Here is an 18,505-nt window from a genome sequence, read left to right on the forward strand (position 1 = left end):
CCAACCCCACTGCAATGCAGAAATCTCAGCTAAAGCATCTATGGCAGATGGCCATCCAACCTCTGCAAAAAAAAACTCCGAAGGAGACCGTTCACTGCCAAGCAGCTCCTCCTGTCAGAAAGTACTTCCTGATGTTGAGTTACAATCTCCTTTCTTGGAAATTGAAGCTCTTGGTTCGAATCCTACCCTTCGGAGCAGGAGAAAACAAGCTTGTTCCATCTTGATGGAGATATTGAGATATTGGACATTTGATCCTCTGCCAGTCAGCGTAGACAATACTGAGCTAGATGGACCAGTCTGACACAGGCAGCTTCCTACATCCCTATATTTTGCCACAGCGGCTGTAACATCTGCAAAATATTGGGAGAGTGGGGTATGCAAAGCCTCTGGCCTTTGGTTGCAACAGTTCGATTCCTAGAGGGATCAAATTTCCAGCAAACAGCAAATGCAATCCAATAGAAGACCATCCTGACTTTGGCTGGCTCTACACTAGGGTTGCCTGAGGTCCCCGGTTCCCGGGGACAGTCCCCGGATTTGCAAATCTGTCCCTGGGAAACGTGGCAGCGGCAGCCTCAGCAGCCCAGAGCCAGCCTGGTAGCGTAGTTGGCTCTGGCTGGCTTCAGGAGCTGCTCGCTGCCGTGGCGCCCGCCATTTCCCCCCGCTGGAAGTCCCCATATGAAGTATCTTGTGCACAACACATCATATGGGGACTTCCGGCAAGGAAAAATGGCGGGTGCCACAGCAGCGAGCAGCTCCTGAAGCCAGCCAGAGCCAACTGCACTACCAGGCTGGCTCCGGGATGCTGACTGCCGCTGCCGCCACCACTGCTGAAGGGGAACTGGGGAGGTCTGGCAGTACAGATCCCCTTCCCCCTTTGTTCCCTCTTTGTTTTGACCAATCGGGGGAGGCTCGGGAGTTGCGGCCAGCCAGCCATTGCCCAGTTTTTTAAAAACTGCACATTTATGTTTCACAGGGTTTAACAGGGGGAAATGTAAAGTGTTGCACTTGGGCAAAAAAAATGAGAGGCACAAATACAAGATGGGTGACACCTGGCTTGAGAGCAGTACATGTGAAAAGGATCTAGGAGTCTTGGTTGACCACAAACTTGACATGAGCCAACAGTGTGACGCGGCAGCTAAAAAAGCCAATGCAATTCTGGGCTGCATCAATAGGAGTATAGCATCTAGATCAAGGGAAGTAATAGTGCCACTGTATTCTGCTCTGGTCAGACCTCACCTGGAGTACTGTGTCCAGTTCTGGGCACCACAATTCAAGAAGGACACTGACAAACTGGAACGTGTCCAGAGGAGGGCAACCAAAATGGTCAAAGGCCTGGAAACGATGCCTTATGAGGAACGGCTAAGGGAGCTGGGCGTGTTTAGCCTGGAGAAGAGGAGGTTAAGGGGTGATATGATAGCCATGTTCAAATATATAAAAGGATGTCACACAGAGGAGGGAGAAAGGTTGTTTTCTGCTGCTCCAGAGAAGCGGACACGGAGCAATGGATCCAAACTACAAGAAAGAAGATTCCACCTAAACATTAGGAAGAACTTCCTGACAGTAAGAGCTGTTCGACAGTGGAATTTGCTGCCAAGGAGTGTGGTGGAGTCTCCTACTTTGGAGGTCTTTAAGCAGAGGCTTGACAACCATATGTCAGGAGTGCTCTGATGGTGTTTCCTGCTTGGCAGGGGGTTGGACTCGATGGCCCTTGTGGTCTCTTCCAACTCTTCTATGATTCTATGATTCTAGGGTGCAAAAGAAGGTCTTTGCACCTTGCCTAGCAGAGAAACCGAGTGCCTAGTCACAAGCCGGCGGTGTGCTGTTGCTCAGTTTTTAAAAAACTGCGCATTTATGTTTCACAGGGTGCAAAAAAGGGCTTTGCACCTTTATACAATATGCATGTGTGCTGGGGCCCAGGGTCTTTTGCCTCACCATCTCCACTACTGACTCCCTGTTGCTTCTCAGCTTAAAAAAAAAAAAATAGTGTCCCCGGATTCATTGAAAAAAATCTGGTAACCATACCAGATGCAGCAGAATGAGGCAAGACAGTTGCTGAATCATGTCTAATACAGTGGTGCCTCGCAAGACGAAAAGAATCCGTTCTGTGATTCTCTTCGTCTAGCGGTTTTTTCGTCTTGCAAAGCAAGCCCATTGAAGGATTAGCGGATTAGCACTATTAGCGCTATTAGCGCTATTAGCGGCTTCTCTGCTGATCGGATCAGCTGATAAGCGGCTTAGTGGCTTAGAAAAAGGGGGGGAGGGAAAAAACCAGCAGGAAGTCGCAAGACATTGTCGTCTTGCGAAGCAAGCCCATAGGGAAAATCGTCTTGCGAAGCACCTCCAAAACGGAAAACTCTTTCGTCTAGCGAGTTTTCCGTCTTGCGAGGCATTCGTCTTGCGGGGCACCACTGTAATTCCTACAAGAAAAATGCTAGTACTTCAAGGAGGAAAGTTCTATCCACACCTCTCCCTATGGTGCTAGCTTTTCATGTACTAATCCCTGCAAGAAGAAAGATAGTACATCATGGAGGAACTAGTCACGCCTCTTCTTGCGGTGCTAGCTTTTTGCTTGCAAGGGAGAGGTGCTGTGGTTGATCCCCCATCTGTGGACTGAAGGGACAGCCATTCATGCTGTGACCTCGGAACAAGGAAAGGCAACAACCACATTTTAAGCGATACGTCCCACTGATAACAAGAGGAGAGGGGGTGCAGAATCCACCTCACCGGCAAAATATTTAGCTGGTCGAGGCGTTCCAAAGGGAGAGGCCTCTGCCTGCCCTCTAGCTGTTCCCACACTAGATTCAGTTTGTCCGATGACACCTGTGTATTTACCTTGGCAGAAGCCGCAGGGCAACCCAAGTCGGTTCAGAAAGTAAAAGCTGCTTCTTAAAGACAAAGGGACCCAAAAACGCACAGCAGAAAAAACGAAGCAATCTCCAGCTTCAGTTTCAGATTACGTAGGTCTAGTTTGGTGAGGCAACAGGAGAAAGGGGCCACAGGTTTTAGGAGGTCTTGAACGGGTGGGAAGACGAGTTTAGGGTTTCGCTAGGGTCTTGAAAATAACTCAAGGGGCACAACACAACTTAGGGATGGGCAAATTTGCCCAATTCCATTTCTCTCTGTTTCTCATACTTGCTATCGTAAATTCTCTTCTCCACATTTCCACAATGGTTTGTGGTTTTCTTCCATTTATTTTTAAAAAGTGCTCATGGAACTCGGTCAGCGTTTAGCTTGAATTTAGAGTTTTGCTTAATATGAACATTTTTGCAGAGCAATTTTCCTCTAATTTAACACATATTTGTATGCTAATTTCATGAAAACATGCCTTTTGCACTCATGCTTTACTCGAGTACATGCATTTTTGTGCGCTACATTGCAGAATCAGAGAAGGACAAATTTTGTAGGATGGATGTGCTTGCATCCAAACGTCGTTTTGCAAAGGGCTAAATAACCCAGTTCACCTTCAAATGCAAACTGAATCTGATCTCTCCCTCGCCCTGAAAACTGTCGGGTGTTCCAAGGCCGGTCCTACCATTAGGCGGATTATAGCAAGTTGCATATTTGGTCGTATCATCCGAGGGTGGCACACTGAAAATCAGCTCGTTCATTTTCTGCTTCAGGTACCAAAATGTCCTGCACTATGTCTGTGAGCTCTGATTATTTTTAGATGGCTATCATTACAGAAGATGCCGAAAATATGCAGGCAGGTTAGTGAGCGCCAGTTTAATCTTTCTTCAACTTACATATCCTGCTGGCTGCAGGGATAACCAGAAGTTGTCAGACTCCAACTTCTGTCAGGTGTAGCCAGCAAGGCCAGAGATTATTGGGAGCTGGAATCCAACAACATATTGAGGGCACCCCCTTTCTTGCCAAGCGGAAAGGGCACTCATTAAGCACTGGCCTGGCTACAGGATGGAGGTGTGAGGGCCCTGACAGGATCCTAGGACTCGGCTATAGAGTTGCAAATAAAATGTTTTAAGTGTGTTGCAAAGTGCATTATACAAATGTGGCACTAGAGGGCGACAGTGAGCTATGGCGAATTCAATGTATTTTTCAAAACTTTTTTTTAAAAAAAAAGCATTTTCACAGCATTTTTTCTATGCGTGTAGATTCCACTCTAGAGGCCTCCTCCCTCTTCCCCAGAGCCCAGTTATTGATTGCTCTAGGATCCTGCTGCACTCCTCATGCCGCCTTTCCAAAGCCTAGCACGGCGCAGGAGCCAAACTGTGGCTTAGCTCAAGGTACCAACGTCCACCCCTACATCACTGCCTCCAATTGTGGAGGCAGAGCGTGACCATCATGGCTGTTAGCCATGAATAGCCCTCTTGGAATCCATGGCCGACCTAGGCCCATTAATTTAAATGGGTCTACTCTGAGTAATAATAATAATAATAAATAATTTTTTTATTTATACCCCGCCCTTCCCGGTTCAGAAAACCGGGCTCAGGGTGGCTAACAACAAATTTAAAACACTTAATTGATGCAACAAAAAACAGCATAAAATACTGTATAAAATGTGGATAACAATAAATTCAGAATTCAAAAATCAATTTAGGGGAGAAATCCATCCAATAAACACTAGATATCACCAGGGCTAGCTGGCTAAGTTAGTCCTATTTGGGCCAGCGAGGAGACCAGGGGAGAATTAGCTGTGGGATCCCAGAGTGGGTAATCTTCTTAAAAAGGGGAGGGGGAGGGAAGGAAGGGGAATAAAAGATCAGGCTAAGCTCAAATTGAAAGCCAGGCGGAATAGCTCTGTCTTACAGGTCCTGCAGAAGGAAGTTAAATCCTGAAGGGCCCTGGTCTCATGGGACAGAACATTCCACCAGGTTGGAGCCATCACTGAGAAGGCCCTGGCGCTGGTGGAGGATAGTCTGACTTCCTTAGGGCCCGGGACCTCTAAACTATGATTATTCATGGACCTTAAGGTCCTCTGCAGGGTGTACCAGCAGAGGCAGTTCCGTAAATACAAGGGCCCTAAGCCACAAGAGTAAAGATTCATCAAAGGCAACCCATGGCCTTTTTGTGTCCCCATTTCCAAAAGAGCAACATTTCCCAAACCTGAGCTGAGAGGACCATCCCAGGCCTGTTTGGAGCCAGCTGGCGATGTGAAGTTAGCCCTTGTCCCAACACAACGCACTCATGACATCAGCCAACCTCCCCACCCAGTTGCCTCCACTTAAACGGGACTATTAAAAGCTTGATGTCATTCTAAGGAAGAGTAGCCAACAACATAAATCTGCAGCAGCAGCAGCAGCCAGGTGCATTTCTGCTTTGCTTCGTTTTACAAGCTTCATTATATAGGGTGTAGTTCTTGTTCGCAGGGTATCTGCCACAAAGGTAATGTGGAGCGGCATCTCTTTGGGCTATTGGCGTAGATCAGCAGTCCCACACGCTTTTGTTCTCTTTGAGTGCCCGGGTGATGTCTAAAAACCTATGAAACACTGATTATTCTGGCCAGGGGCATAGCCAGCTGCTTCGGCTCCCGGACCAGCAGGGGCAGGGTGAGCTGCCACCCGGGGGTGCTGCTCACAGGGGTGCCGCACTGGGGCGGTGCAGTGATACGCCTAGGGGGGCGGCGCAGCGAGCTGCCCGCGGAGTCTGCCTGGCAGACACAAGCCCCACACTGCCATTCCGGGCAGCACAGGGCCCTGAGCATAGCTGTCAACTTTCAGATTTGAAAATAAGGGATCAGCAGCCTCGACAATAAGAGACCAGCAGCCTCACCTGTCCTGTGGACAGTCTACGGGATATCTAACAATCCAGGATAGCAGCAGGAAATGGGACTGGAATAAGGGAATTTCCCGCAAAAAAAGGGAAGGTTGACAGCTATGACCCTGAGCCACTGTGTCACTCCCAGGAGAGACGTCTGGCTCGGATGCGTTGCAGGCCAGGCCTTATGGTAAATGCCAACCCCCGCAGTGCACCATTTTGTCACCCCCCCTCAAGGATGACACCTGGGGCAGACCACACACCCCTGATTCTGGGGCCTTTTCCATGGCAATCTGTGTGCGCGGCACTATTTCTAAATTGCTTTACGTCCAAGAAAGGGCTTCTTCTTCATGAAATCTCTTGGGTTCAGCCAAAAGCTGTCTATCAGGTATGGAGAACTTGTAGGTCTCCCCAGTGTCCAATTGTGAGTCCATTTTGGAAGCATTAGTACGGGGCCAAGTCAAGTATCGTATTTGAGAAGATGGAGGTATTTAAGTCGTTTCCAGCCAGAGCTGTTTATAGCATGTTCATCCTCCACAAGCACAAAGCTTGTGGGGAGGTGAGACAATGTCCGCTACTCATTGGTGGGACTGTGGGGAATGGGCGGGTTTGATGAAGGGAGATGGAGACAATTTTGGCTTGGAATCCCCCAGAGGCCTACCCCTCAATGAGAAAGGAAAAAAACTAAGAAAGAGACCAACAAAAGACAAGGAAAAGGGCAAGTATAAACAAGAAGAAGAAGAATTGCAGAAGGGACATGGAAGCGACTCAAGGGCCTCGGACATAAGGCTTCCAGGTTGATGGACTAGATGGAATGGACAGTAAGGACTGACACGACCCGAGACCAGGATGAAGGGACGCTGGATGAAGATTGGAAGAGAACTTATAAAGAAAATTTTCTTTTTAGGGAATTGGTTAAAAATTAATGAATATTAGGGAAAATGTTGGAATGAAACTATATGACTTTAGCAGAAATGATATCAGGAGTAATGTATATTTGATAACTAAGATTTAAACTTTAAGGTATTTTAGGGCAAGATAAGGTTAAATAAATTAAGGTAATGTGATTAATAGAATATGGGGAAAGATGGAAAGGATTTGTTGAGCTAATTATTAGGTTAAATTAGGTTAGGATAAATTTTTTAACAAAAATTGAGAAAGATGGAAAGAATTTGCTGAAATAACTAATTAAACTAGAATACAAAAAGGGAGGTGTGAGGAACTCAATGAAACAAGCAAATGGAAGTTTTAGATATGCAATTTGGGATTCGTGTTGTGTTTATTTTTTATTTTTTTATTTTTGTTGTATTGTTGTATTGGTTTTTGTCTTTTTTCTTTTTTATGTATTATGTAGTGCTGTTTTTTATTTTTTTCCCTCTTCTTATAATTCTGAAACTGCTAATAAATATGATTTTTTTAAAAAAAAGACAATGTCCACTACTCATTGAGCATTCTTTCTGATTTGTTTGCAGGGAGGTAATAATAATAACAACAAAATTATTACTTGTGCCCTGCCCATCATACTTTGTTGCCCCAGCCACTCTGGGCAGCTTCCAACAAAATATAATAGAACACAACAAAATATCGGACATTGAAAACTTCCTGATACAGAGCTGCCTTCAGATGTCTGTGGAAAGTCATATCTGATGTTCCACAGAGTGGGTGCCACTACCAAGAAGGCCCTCTGCCTGGTTCCCTGTAATTTCACTTCTCGCAAGAAGGCCCTCAGAACTGGACCTCAGCGTCTGGGCTGAATGATGTTGCCTCAGACATTGCCTTTTACTCTTAAAAGAGCAGGTGGAGAGCACTGAGTTCAGGACATAAACCGCTATTTCTGCTCTTTTGAGATCCGGAAGAGCACTTCCACAGGGTAACAGCACAAGTGTGGGCCTTTTTGGTGGTGGCTCCCTGCTTGTGGAATGCTCTCCCCAGGGAGGCCCACCTGGTACCATCATTATATATCTTTAGGCGCCAGGCAAAAGCTCTCCTCCATAACCAGCCTTTAATTATCTGTGGTCTTTCAGAAGTGGATGAGAATGTTTTTAATGAATGTGAGTGGCAAGGTTGCTTTGGGGCGGTTTCTTGGTTGGTTGTTAGTTTTTGGCAAGATAAAGCGAGCAACAAATTTACTAACAAATAATAAGTAATAACTCCACGGGTCCCACAGGCCACCAAATTAAGGCCTACAAAATGTCACTGGCATTCAACAGAGAGGCTCAAATAGCTAAATTATGCGTGTTCTCCTTTCCGTTTCTTTCCCCGTGTGCCCTGAAACTAAAGTCCTCGCAAAAACAACAGCCACCCAAAGCCCCAACAATTATTTCTGCTTTTTTTCCATTTCCGGAATGGGCAGCCTGAGTTTCTTGTACCTGCACATGGCAACATGAGACGATGGTTGGCACTCTGAGGTACGCCCATGGGCAGGACATTTTTAATCCCCTTTGATGGATCGGGCCGCAGGAGGTGAGCCTTTGCTGTCAAGAAGCAGTCACTCCCAGAACCTGTATGTGGCAGGCCATTAGTCTGCCTGAATTAAAACTTTAGCAACGACGACCAGCTAGCTGTCAGAGATAGCAATCGCAATGCCGGTGCTTCTTAGCACTGGGGTTGTCAGAACCTCCAGGTCTGACCTGGAGTCTCCATGTTTTTCTGTTCCTCTCCAGGTAGACTGGGAGGGCCTGAATTTCCAGGGGGGTGAGCGTATATATATAATTATATATATATTTATTAAGAAGACTATGTGTGCAGCTTGCAAGCTTCAACTTAGCAGAAACTGGCTGCCAATTATTGTCCAGACTCTGGGTGGATCTGCACCCCCATTAACCTCCATCTCTAGGTCTCAGTGCTGTGAGGGAGCACAGAGGAGGAATCCAAATGACTACCCTATGTCATCACCAGGGCCTGTTCCCCAGGACATCATCAGGACCCGCCCCCAGGTCTCACATTTGTACCCTGAAATCTCAAGGTCTGGGATGCTCCTTGTTAAGTTGTGGGTGAACATATCTGTCAGGGGTTCAGGAGCAGAGGCGAGGGCAAGGGAGGAAACAGAGAGCGAGGGGGAGGAGGCAGAAGAAAGGATGAGTGACGACGACGACCCGAGATCTCCGAGTCTGTCCAGTGAATCAGAAGATTCACAAAGAGGAGCACCAGTGGCAAGGGCAAGGGGGGAGACTAGGGGGACACCCCAGGAAGAAAGAGCCAGAGGGGACTCAGAGGGGAGCAGTTGGAGATCGGGACCTACGTCACCGCCAGAGAGTAGGGAAGAGGAAGAGCGCCTGGGAACTAGCGCTGGCAGCTCACAACAGGAGGGAGGGCACGAGTCAGGAGTGGCCACACCTTCATCGGGGAGCGAAGTGACGGTTAGACGGAAAGTGGAAGGTTGGGCGCGCGCGCCAAGTTCAAATGCACAGGAAGGTGGCGCAGTAGGCAGCCCGGAAAGAGAGCCAGGTCCTAAAGCCCGGCGCAAGGAGACAGGGGAGTCAGGGGGGTCAGCGTCAGAAGAATCCCGGAAGGGAGAGACCCAGGGGGGCAGAGGGACCCAGAGGAGAACTGTCAGGCGGAAAAGGTGGAGCAGGGCTAGGATATTAAGTTGGTGCGCAAGGGGCGGAGACTCAGAAGGAGCTTCGCCGACCTAAGCATAAGGCGTAGGGTTGCACGCAGCAGCTCAAGAATGGAGACTGTAACTCAATAAAGACTTTTAATCAACAGCCGCTGGCTAGCGTGATCCTCTGTGAGCTAGGATCTGGAAGTAACCCTGACAGTAAGCTCCTTCTCTTCAAATTGTGGACATCCACGACCTCGCGGAGAGGAGGGAAAGCGGGTGCCTACAAGAAAGCTCACGAACGGTAGACAATATGACGGCCGAACAGCAAATAACGGAACTCAGAGACGCGGTTTCACGACTGACTGCCGAGGCGGTGGCGTCCAGGAAGAGAGAGGAGGACGCAGCGGCCGCCTACAGGGATCTCCAGGTCAGGTTGGACGTGCTTACGAAGCAGGGGCAACAGACACCCAAATCAGAGGGGATTGGGTTGGGGAGACGCACAGGCAGTCTGGTCTCGCACTTCGATGGGAATTTGCAACAGTACCCCAATTTTAGAGCAGACGTAATGTGTGCACTACAACTACTGCACAAAGACTTTAGAGATGAACAAGAGAAAGTGGGGTTCATCATGTCCCATTTGCATGGAGACGCTAAAGCATGGCTGCGCAATTTGTGGAGGGATAAGGATCCTGCGCTCCAAAATGCGGACGCCTTTATTAAAGCGATGGATGGCTGTTTTTTATCAAGCATTGACGTGGATCTTGCCCGAAGGGAGGTGCACGGACTAAGACAAGGGAGGGCCAGCGTACGGCAATATCATGCCCGCTTTTTCGCTTTGGTCAGTGCCCTGGAATGGGACAGAGATTCGGCTCCCGTCAGAGACCTTTTTTGGGAGGGCTTGAACAGCTCGGTGAAAGATGAGATTGCGAGGGGGGAGAGACCCCGGACCACGCAGGAGATCGTTCAGAGGGCGCTGGCGGTGGGAGTGCGGCTGGAAGAACGTCCGTGGAGCAGGGACGAAGGGCGCAGCGGGCGCGAACCAGCCAGGGGCTCCTCCTTCCTTCCCAGAGAAGCAGCGCGTGCGCAATCCACGCCCCCAACAGGGGGAGGGGTGGAACCGATGGAGGTTGGGAGTGCAAGGGCTCAGTCAGCAGCCAGAGCCCTAGCACCGGCAGCAGTGAAAGCGAAGCCTCCTAGAGGGAACAGGAAGTGTTACATCTGCGAGGATCCAGGCCATTTGGCGAAAGAGTGTCCCCGGAGGCTCCACAAGCACACTGCAGCCTCAGCAATGGTGACTGCAGCAACGCAGCAAGGAGAACCACAGCAGGGAAACGACGATGTCTGGCTGGAAGAGGAGGCACTGGGGCCCAGCCAGACGTGTCAGTGAAGCAGTCCCCAGAGATTTTACCGCCCATGGACCCCCTCCCGCCCAAGCCAGTAGTGAGGCTCACCGCATCGCTCCAGCTACCCAATGGAATCACCATGGACGTGCCAATCACCGTCGACTCGGGAAGCAATGCAGACTTCATAGGGCAGGACTTTGTCGACCGGCACGCTATACAGTTGCTGCCTGCCGCGCTGCCACTGCAGGTTGTCACGGTGGATGGCAGGGAGCTGTTAGGGGGGCAAGTGGTGAAGCAGACGCCACCTATGGTGCTGCGGCTTGGAAATCACAAGGAGATTATCAGCTTCAACGTCACTCAACTCTCAGACACGCCTATCGTATTGGGCATGAGTTGGCTGGACAGGCACAGCCCGACGCTGGCTTGGTACCAGAGGCAGCTGACCTTCGGCTCTTCCTTTTGCGCTGAACACTGCATCATGCCCCAGCAAGAAGGGGAGCAAGAGGAGTCACAGCTGCTGCTCGGCACGCTGCAAGCGATTCCCCACAAGTACGCAGAATTTTTGGAGGTTTTCTGCGAGAAGGAGGCAGACAAGCTACCCCCCCACAGACCATATGACTGCAAGATTGACCTGCTGCCGGGGGCGGCGCTGCCCAAAGGGAAGCTGTATTCCATGTCTGAAGACGAACTGCAGGAACTCAAGGAGTTCATTGATCATAATTTGAAACGCGGTTTCATCCGAGAGTCCCAGGCAGCGGGGGGCAGTCCTGTATTCTTTGTGAAGAAGCGAGACACGCCCCAGAAAAGGCTCGTGGTGGACTACCGCATTTTGAACAGTGTCACCAAGCCGTCGGACTTCCCCATGCCCCGAATCGACGACCTCCTCGCGAAAGTACGCAAGGGCAGCGTGTTCACCAAGTTGGACCTGCGAGGGGCGTACAACCTGATTCGCATGCGGGAAGGAGATGAGTGGAAGACAGCCATGTTCACACCCCTGGGCACCTACGAATATAGAGTTATGCCTTTTGGATTGCAAAATGGCTCCCACGTTTTTCAAGCTTTCATGCATCACGTGTTGGCGGGGCTCCTCTACAAGACGTGCGTCTGTTTCTTGGATGACATCCTGATCTTTTCGGAATCGCAGCAGGAGCATGACAGACACGTCAGGGAAGTGCTGAGCAGGCTCCAGCAACATAGGCTTTACGCCAAGCTGGAGAAGTGCCAATTCGACGTGACGGAGGTGGATTTCCTGGGATACAGGTTGTCTGACAAGGGGCTTGCCATGGACAGCGCCAAGGTTCGAGCGGTGTTGGATTGGAAAAGCCCACGCAACCGGAAGGAGGTCCAACGATTTGTCGGCTTCGCGAACTTCTATCGCAAGTTCATCAAAGGCTTCGCTATGCAGACTGCAGCCATTACAGACACGCTCAGTTCCAAGAAAAAGAAGTTCATCTGGACAGCGCAGGCGGAGCAGTCCTTTCAGGCACTCAAGCGTCTTTTCGCCTCGGAGGAACAGCTGCTTCATGTCGATCCTAGCAGGCCGATGAGAGTTGAAACAGACGCCTCGGACAGGGCCGTCGGAGCAGTCCTGCTGCAGAAGGACCCGCAGGGGGTTTGGAGGCCCGGAGCGTTTTACTCCAGGAAGCTCAGCAAGTCCGAACAGAATTACACCATCTGGGACAGGGAGTTGCTGGCTATTCATGCAGCGTTCAAAGCATGGAGGCACTTCCTGATTGGAGCCAAGCACACGGTGCAGGTCTGCACGGACCACAAGAATCTGGAGCACTGGCGCACGGCACAGTTCCTGAACCAGAGGCAGATACGTTGGGCTGAGTTCTTTGCGAATTTCGACTTCCGAATAGAGTATGTCCCGGGGGACACCAACATCATGGCGGACGCGCTATCCCGTAAGCCACAGTATCTGGAGGACGCCACGCCAGCGGCCGCCATGCACATCTTCGCGCCAACAGTGTGGGCGTGCGCTGCGGCGACAGTGGACCTGGAGGCGGTGCGACAAGCGTTGCAGAATGACTCTTTCGCGCAAGCAAAGATGGCTGAGATGCGAAGGGGCACGGCAGCGACCAACGGGTTCCAGCTGAGAGATGGATTGCTCATCCGCAAAGGGGCCATCTACGTGCCGGGAGACGAACTTCGCGCCAAGGTACTGCATCAGCTGCACGACGCGCCCACTGCCGGGCACTTTGGCAAGGAGAAGACGGTGGAATTAGTCGCCAGGGATTTCTGGTGGCCCGGAATGAGAGGGGAGGTCGCGGACTACGTGGCGAGGTGCGACACCTGCCAGAGGGCCAAACCAGTGCACAGACCGCCGGCCGGACTGTTGGAACCGCTGCAAACTCCGGTCGAGCCATGGGAGAGAGTCGCCCTGGACTTCGTCACGGATCTGCCCAGCTCGAGGGGCAAGACGGCCGTGCTGGTGGTGGTGGACTTGTTCTCCAAGATGGCGCATTTCATCCCGTGTGCGAAGGTGGCCACGGCGGAACAAACCGCCAAACTGTTCATAGACCACGTGTTCAAGGTTCACGGTCTGCCACGGTCTATTCTGTCCGACCGCGGGCGGCAGTTCATCTCGAACTTCTGGCAGAAGCTGATGGGCTTCCTAAACATCAAGATCAACCTGGCGTCGGCGAGACACCCGCAGACCAACGGGCAAGCGGAGCGGGTCAATGCCATCATGCAGCAGTACCTGAGATGCTATGCGAATCAACAGCCTGCGACGTGGGTGGATTACCTGCCGCTCGCCGAGTTCGCCTACAACAACACGAAGCACGTGTCCACTGGGGTCACGCCGTTCTTCGCCAACAACGGGAGGCACCCCAGAACCTTCCCGGGACTGGAAAGACTGGTGGAGGGGGAGCCGCAGACAGCAGATGCGTTCGCGTCGGAGTTGCAAGAGGTTCACGATCAGCTGCGGCGGCACCTGGAGCTGGCCAAACACGCATACAAGGTGCAGGCAGACAAACACAGAAGGGTTGGCGAAGAGATCCAGGTGGGAGACTGGGTCTGGTTAGCAGCCCACGCAGTGCCGGCCAGGTCGTTGGCCAAGAAGAAACTAGGGCATAAGCAACTGGGGCCCTACCAAGTCGAAGAGCAGGTCAACCCGGTGGCTTTCAGGCTGGCGCTTCCGGAGGGTTCCAGAATGCATCCGGTGTTCCACAGATCGGTGCTCACTCCCTACAAGGCACCGCACAGGTTTCAGGAACCCGGCACGGCGCCGAGTCCGCTCCAAGAGGGAACCAGGCAACGGGGAGTGGCACAGGAGGTGCGCCTCAACGAAGTCACGGAGATTTTGGACTCCAGATGGGGGGAAGAGGGGGTAGAATACCTTCTCGCTAAGGAGGGCACCCCGGCCAATGCCAACAGCTGGGTGCCGGGCTACGCTCTAGATGAACCTCTGCTCAAGGAAGAGTTTCATGCCCTCTTTCCCCATAGGCCAATGCCGGCGGACTTTTTCGACGACTGGCTTTTCACGCCCACGCTTTCAGCCAGCACGTTCCGGGGGTTCGACTCGGATGAGGAACCGACACGAGACGCCCGTTCCCCGGAGGGGTCACCCTCGGGATCTGCCTCAGAACCCTCGTATTGGTGGGATGATCGACCAGAGGAGCAGTGGCGCAGGAAGTGGCTGGAGGGTCCAGGACGAGCTACGCCTACAGAAGGAAGCGAGGGAGAGACCGACATGGACTTTTTCGGGGACAACCAGGGTCTCGAGCACGGCGGCACGGAGATGGAAGCAGAGGTGACCGTCGTTGACGAGAGCAGGGAGGAAGAACCGGGAGTCTGCGGATGGAGGCCGGCCACGGGAAGCGAACTGTACCCGACATTCGTCCCTTTGACACTGCAGCACCCAGTTCCCGCACCGGAGGGAGGGGAGGGGGGAAGGGGGGGCTTTGAGGGGGGGATGGATGTCAGGGGTTCAGGAGCAGAGGCGAGGGCAAGGGAGGAAACAGAGAGCGAGGGGGAGGAGGCAGAAGAAAGGATGAGTGACGACGACGACCCGAGATCTCCGAGTCTGTCCAGTGAATCAGAAGATTCACAAAGAGGAGCACCAGTGGCAAGGGCAAGGGGGGAGACTAGGGGGACACCCCAGGAAGAAAGAGCCAGAGGGGACTCAGAGGGGAGCAGTTGGAGATCGGGACCTACGTCACCGCCAGAGAGTAGGGAAGAGGAAGAGCGCCTGGGAACTAGCGCTGGCAGCTCACAACAGGAGGGAGGGCACGAGTCAGGAGTGGCCACACCTTCATCGGGGAGCGAAGTGACGGTTAGACAGAAAGTGGAAGGTTGGGCGCGCGCGCCAAGTTCAAATGCACAGGAAGGTGGCGCAGTAGGCAGCCCGGAAAGAGAGCCAGGTCCTAAAGCCCGGCGCAAGGAGACAGGGGAGTCAGGGGGGTCAGCGTCAGAAGAATCCCGGAAGGGAGAGACCCAGGGGGGCAGAGGGACCCAGAGGAGAACTGTCAGGCGGAAAAGGTGGAGCAGGGCTAGGATATTAAGTTGGTGCGCAAGGGGCGGAGACTCAGAAGGAGCTTCGCCGACCTAAGCATAAGGCGTAGGGTTGCACACAGCAGCTCAAGAATGGAGACTGTAACTCAATAAAGACTTTTAATCAACAACCGCTGGCTAGCGTGATCCTCTGTGAGCTAGGATCTGGAAGTAACCCTGACAATATCAGACAACACAGCGATTCTTCAAACAGCTCTTGTTTATTCACAGGCCCAGAACAGAACTGAACTGAAGGGTTCAGCTAGCCTGCTTATATAGCGCTCCACTACAACGCAACAGTGACAACTTTCTGTAACTATCCAATCACTGAACGTCACTTTCAATTCCTTCTTTGCATATGTGGACCTGAGTGAAAACTATCTACAGTATCCCCCTGCTGGCCCAGGGTGAGAACTTCAGTACAGAACACTCCTGGTCTGGCAACCCCATTTAGCATAAGGTTACCAGATTTTTTCGAATGAATCCGGGGGCACTTTTCAACTTCAATGGGTTTTGTATGGGGACTGATTTGCAAATCCGGGGACTCTCCCTGAGAAAAGGGGACGTCTAGTAACTTTAATTTAACACCCTTTGCAAGCATCGCTGGTGCCATTTTGATTTCTCCTGCTCTGGTGTCCTGGGGCACAGTTTGTGCTAACGGAATAGGGGCAGGGCCATAGCTAGGGGGTGGCAAGGTGTGCCCCTTGCCAGGGTGCGGGGGGGGGTGCAAAATCAGCAAAAAAATGTCTATAAGTATATCAATAAATCAAAATATTGATTATGGCTGAGGACCATTCAATGGAGCAGGGGCGATCCTGCCCTGCGATCGTAGGGAGGCCTTGCTCCCAGCCTGCAACATCATCTCCCCGGGAACGGGAAATGGCTTTATTTAAATATTTGTCTTCATTGGCATTGCAAGGAGTTTGAGCAGGGGTCAGCAAACTTACTGCACCTTGGGCCAGTGTCTCCAGCGCCGATCGCGTGGCGGGGCGGAGGGCGGGGGAGCGTGTGCCCATACACATGCGCACATGCTATTTCTGGTGCACTTCCGGGTCGGCGGAGCAACGTAAATAGCTTGTGCACATGTGCATGGGCCTCCTCCAACCCAGATGTGCACCGGAAATAACGCTTGCACATGCGCACAAGCTATTTCCGGTGCTCCTCTGACCCAGAAGTGGGCAGCGCAATGCCAGTAAGAGCGGGCAGTGGCAGTGAGCGGCGGGGGTCACCACTGGCTGGATAAATGAGTCCCTTGGGCCTTATCTGGCCCACGGACCTTAGTTTGGGGACCCCTGAGTTTGAGGGTCCAGAGCTTGGGTGCAGTAAGGCTTGTTTGTATGTGTGCCACCAACAGCAAAGCTCATCATCTACACCGTGGACCGAAAGTAGTTCTGGACTCAAATGCTGTGGAGTAAACAGGAAGTAAGACTGGCTGGCGGCTCCTGTTCCTCTGTCACACTGTGTAGTTAGACAAGTGTTTTTTTCATTTTCCCTGCCAAGGAGAGCAAACATTCAGCTTCCTGAGCATATTATACAAATAGACCTTTTCATTGTTGATGTTGAACTTGTGACTCCCAGGAGGGACAAAGAAGAACATTAAAGGACCACCCGATATTTGAGCAAGAATCTTATTCAACTCCCCTCTCTGGCACCAGCAGTTTTTGAAGTCTCTCTTGAGGTTTAGAAACTTGAGGTGCTTCCAGACCATCGCTGCTTTGCAGGAGGGATTCAAGTTCATACTGGAAGTTTAGGTTTGTGCCTGTTAAGTTGTGGGTGAACATCTCAGATGACACAGCGATTCTTCAAACACCTCTTGTTCATTCACAGGCCAGAACAGAAGGGTTCAGCCAGCCAGCTTATATAGAGCTCCACTAGAACGCAACAGTAACCATTTTCTGTAACTATCCAATCACTGAACGTCACTTTCAATCCCTTATTTGCATATGGTGGACCTGAACTATCTACAGTATCCCCCTGCTGGCCCAGGGTGAGAACTTCAGTACATAACACCGCCATTAAAGTGAATTAAAGCATTCTGTTGCCCTGACACAATAAATCCACTGTAAAAAAACAGACTTTTTTTTTGGGGGGGGGGAATGATGAGGAAATGCACTGAAAAGTGTGTAGGGGGTGGGATCATTAATGGAAGGTATATAACTGCCACATATGCAAGGTATGAATTGTTATGTACTGAAGTTCTCACCCTGGGCCAGCAGGGGGATACTGTAGATAGTTTTCACTCAGGTCCACATATGCAAAGAAGGAATTGAAAGTGACGTTCAGTGATTGGATAGTTACAGAAAGTTGTTACTGTTGCGTTGTAGTGGAGCTCTATATAAGCAAGCTGGCTGAACCCTTCAGTTCAGTTCAGGTCTGGCCTGTGAATAAACAAGAGCTGTTGAAGAATCGCTGTGTCGTCTGATATGTTCACCCACAACTTAGCACGAATGAACTGTCCTCCACTGCCGTTGCCTGCTCACCTTTTGCTAACTTTGTTTTCTGCATCCTGGGCACAGCTATGGAGATCGCGTGCTGCACTTCAAGGTACTGAGAGAAAAGAAAGGGAAGTACCATCTCTGGGACGAGAAGTTCGACTCCATCAACGAACTGGTGGATTTCTACAGAACTACCACCATCGCCAGGAAAGCGCAGATCTTCCTCAGGGATCATGCGGAAATGCAGGAGGTATGGGGCAGCGGAAACTCTCCAAATTGGGGGAGCGGGCATAAAAATGGCAAGAGTATTTCAATGGAAGCAAGTATAAAACAATGCACTTTGGAGCAAAACCTCCCTATCTTCACATATGCATGAGCAGGGCCTGAACTGGTGGTGGCTCTCCAGGAAAGAGATATTGACCTGGTGAGCATGTCAACTCGTAGAAAGGCAAGTAACACGATAGGGGTCATTAGAAAAGGGATTGATAATGAAACTGCCAATATCGTAATGCCGTTGTACAAATTTATGACATAACCGCACTTGGAATATGGTGTATTGTTCATTGAGTCGTAGAGTTGGAAAGGAACCAAGGGTCATCTAGTCCCTTTGTAAGTCTTTGTAAAGACTGTGGAGAGAATAATTGGGTGCATTCTTCCCACCTTGGATCAAATCTATGCTTCCAGGTGCCATAAGAAAGCTGCAGAGATAGTGCAGGATAGTGCCCACCCCGGAAATGATCTCTTTCAGCTTCTGCCTTCTGGAAGAAGGTACAGGGTTATAAAGACTAGGACTAGCCGCCTGAGAAACAGTTTTTATCCAAATGCAATTTTGGTTTTAAACTCAGGGAGGAAAATCTTCTCCATCTCACCACATCTTGTAAACAACACACCTGGCTTGACAGGTGGGCAAGACTAGCTCGTTTGTGTCAGCCAGGCATTTCTTCCCAGCTATCCTCTCATTCTCTTTTTCATGC

The 18,505-nt window shown here is 50.9% G+C and overlaps 2 protein-coding genes across 3 annotated transcripts in view; one reads left to right on the forward strand and one right to left on the reverse strand.

Moving 5' to 3' along the window:
• The window catches only part of SLC5A10 (solute carrier family 5 member 10), a 514,359-nt gene that overhangs the window by 392,617 nt on the left and 103,237 nt on the right, over positions 1–18,505 (reverse strand). The window lies entirely within an intron of this gene.
• Positions 1–18,505, forward strand: part of GRAP (GRB2 related adaptor protein) — a 39,516-nt gene that overhangs the window by 20,465 nt on the left and 546 nt on the right. For both annotated transcript variants that reach the window (XM_082199907.1, XM_082199908.1), the window contains one exon: positions 17,613–17,781. In XM_082199907.1, the coding sequence (XP_082056033.1) occupies positions 17,613–17,781 (169 nt within the window). The remainder of the gene's footprint in view (positions 1–17,612; positions 17,782–18,505) is intronic.

This window comes from Podarcis vaucheri (assembly GCF_965113315.1).
Source record: "Podarcis vaucheri genome assembly, chromosome: 14".
NCBI lineage: Eukaryota > Metazoa > Chordata > Lepidosauria > Squamata > Lacertidae > Podarcis > Podarcis vaucheri.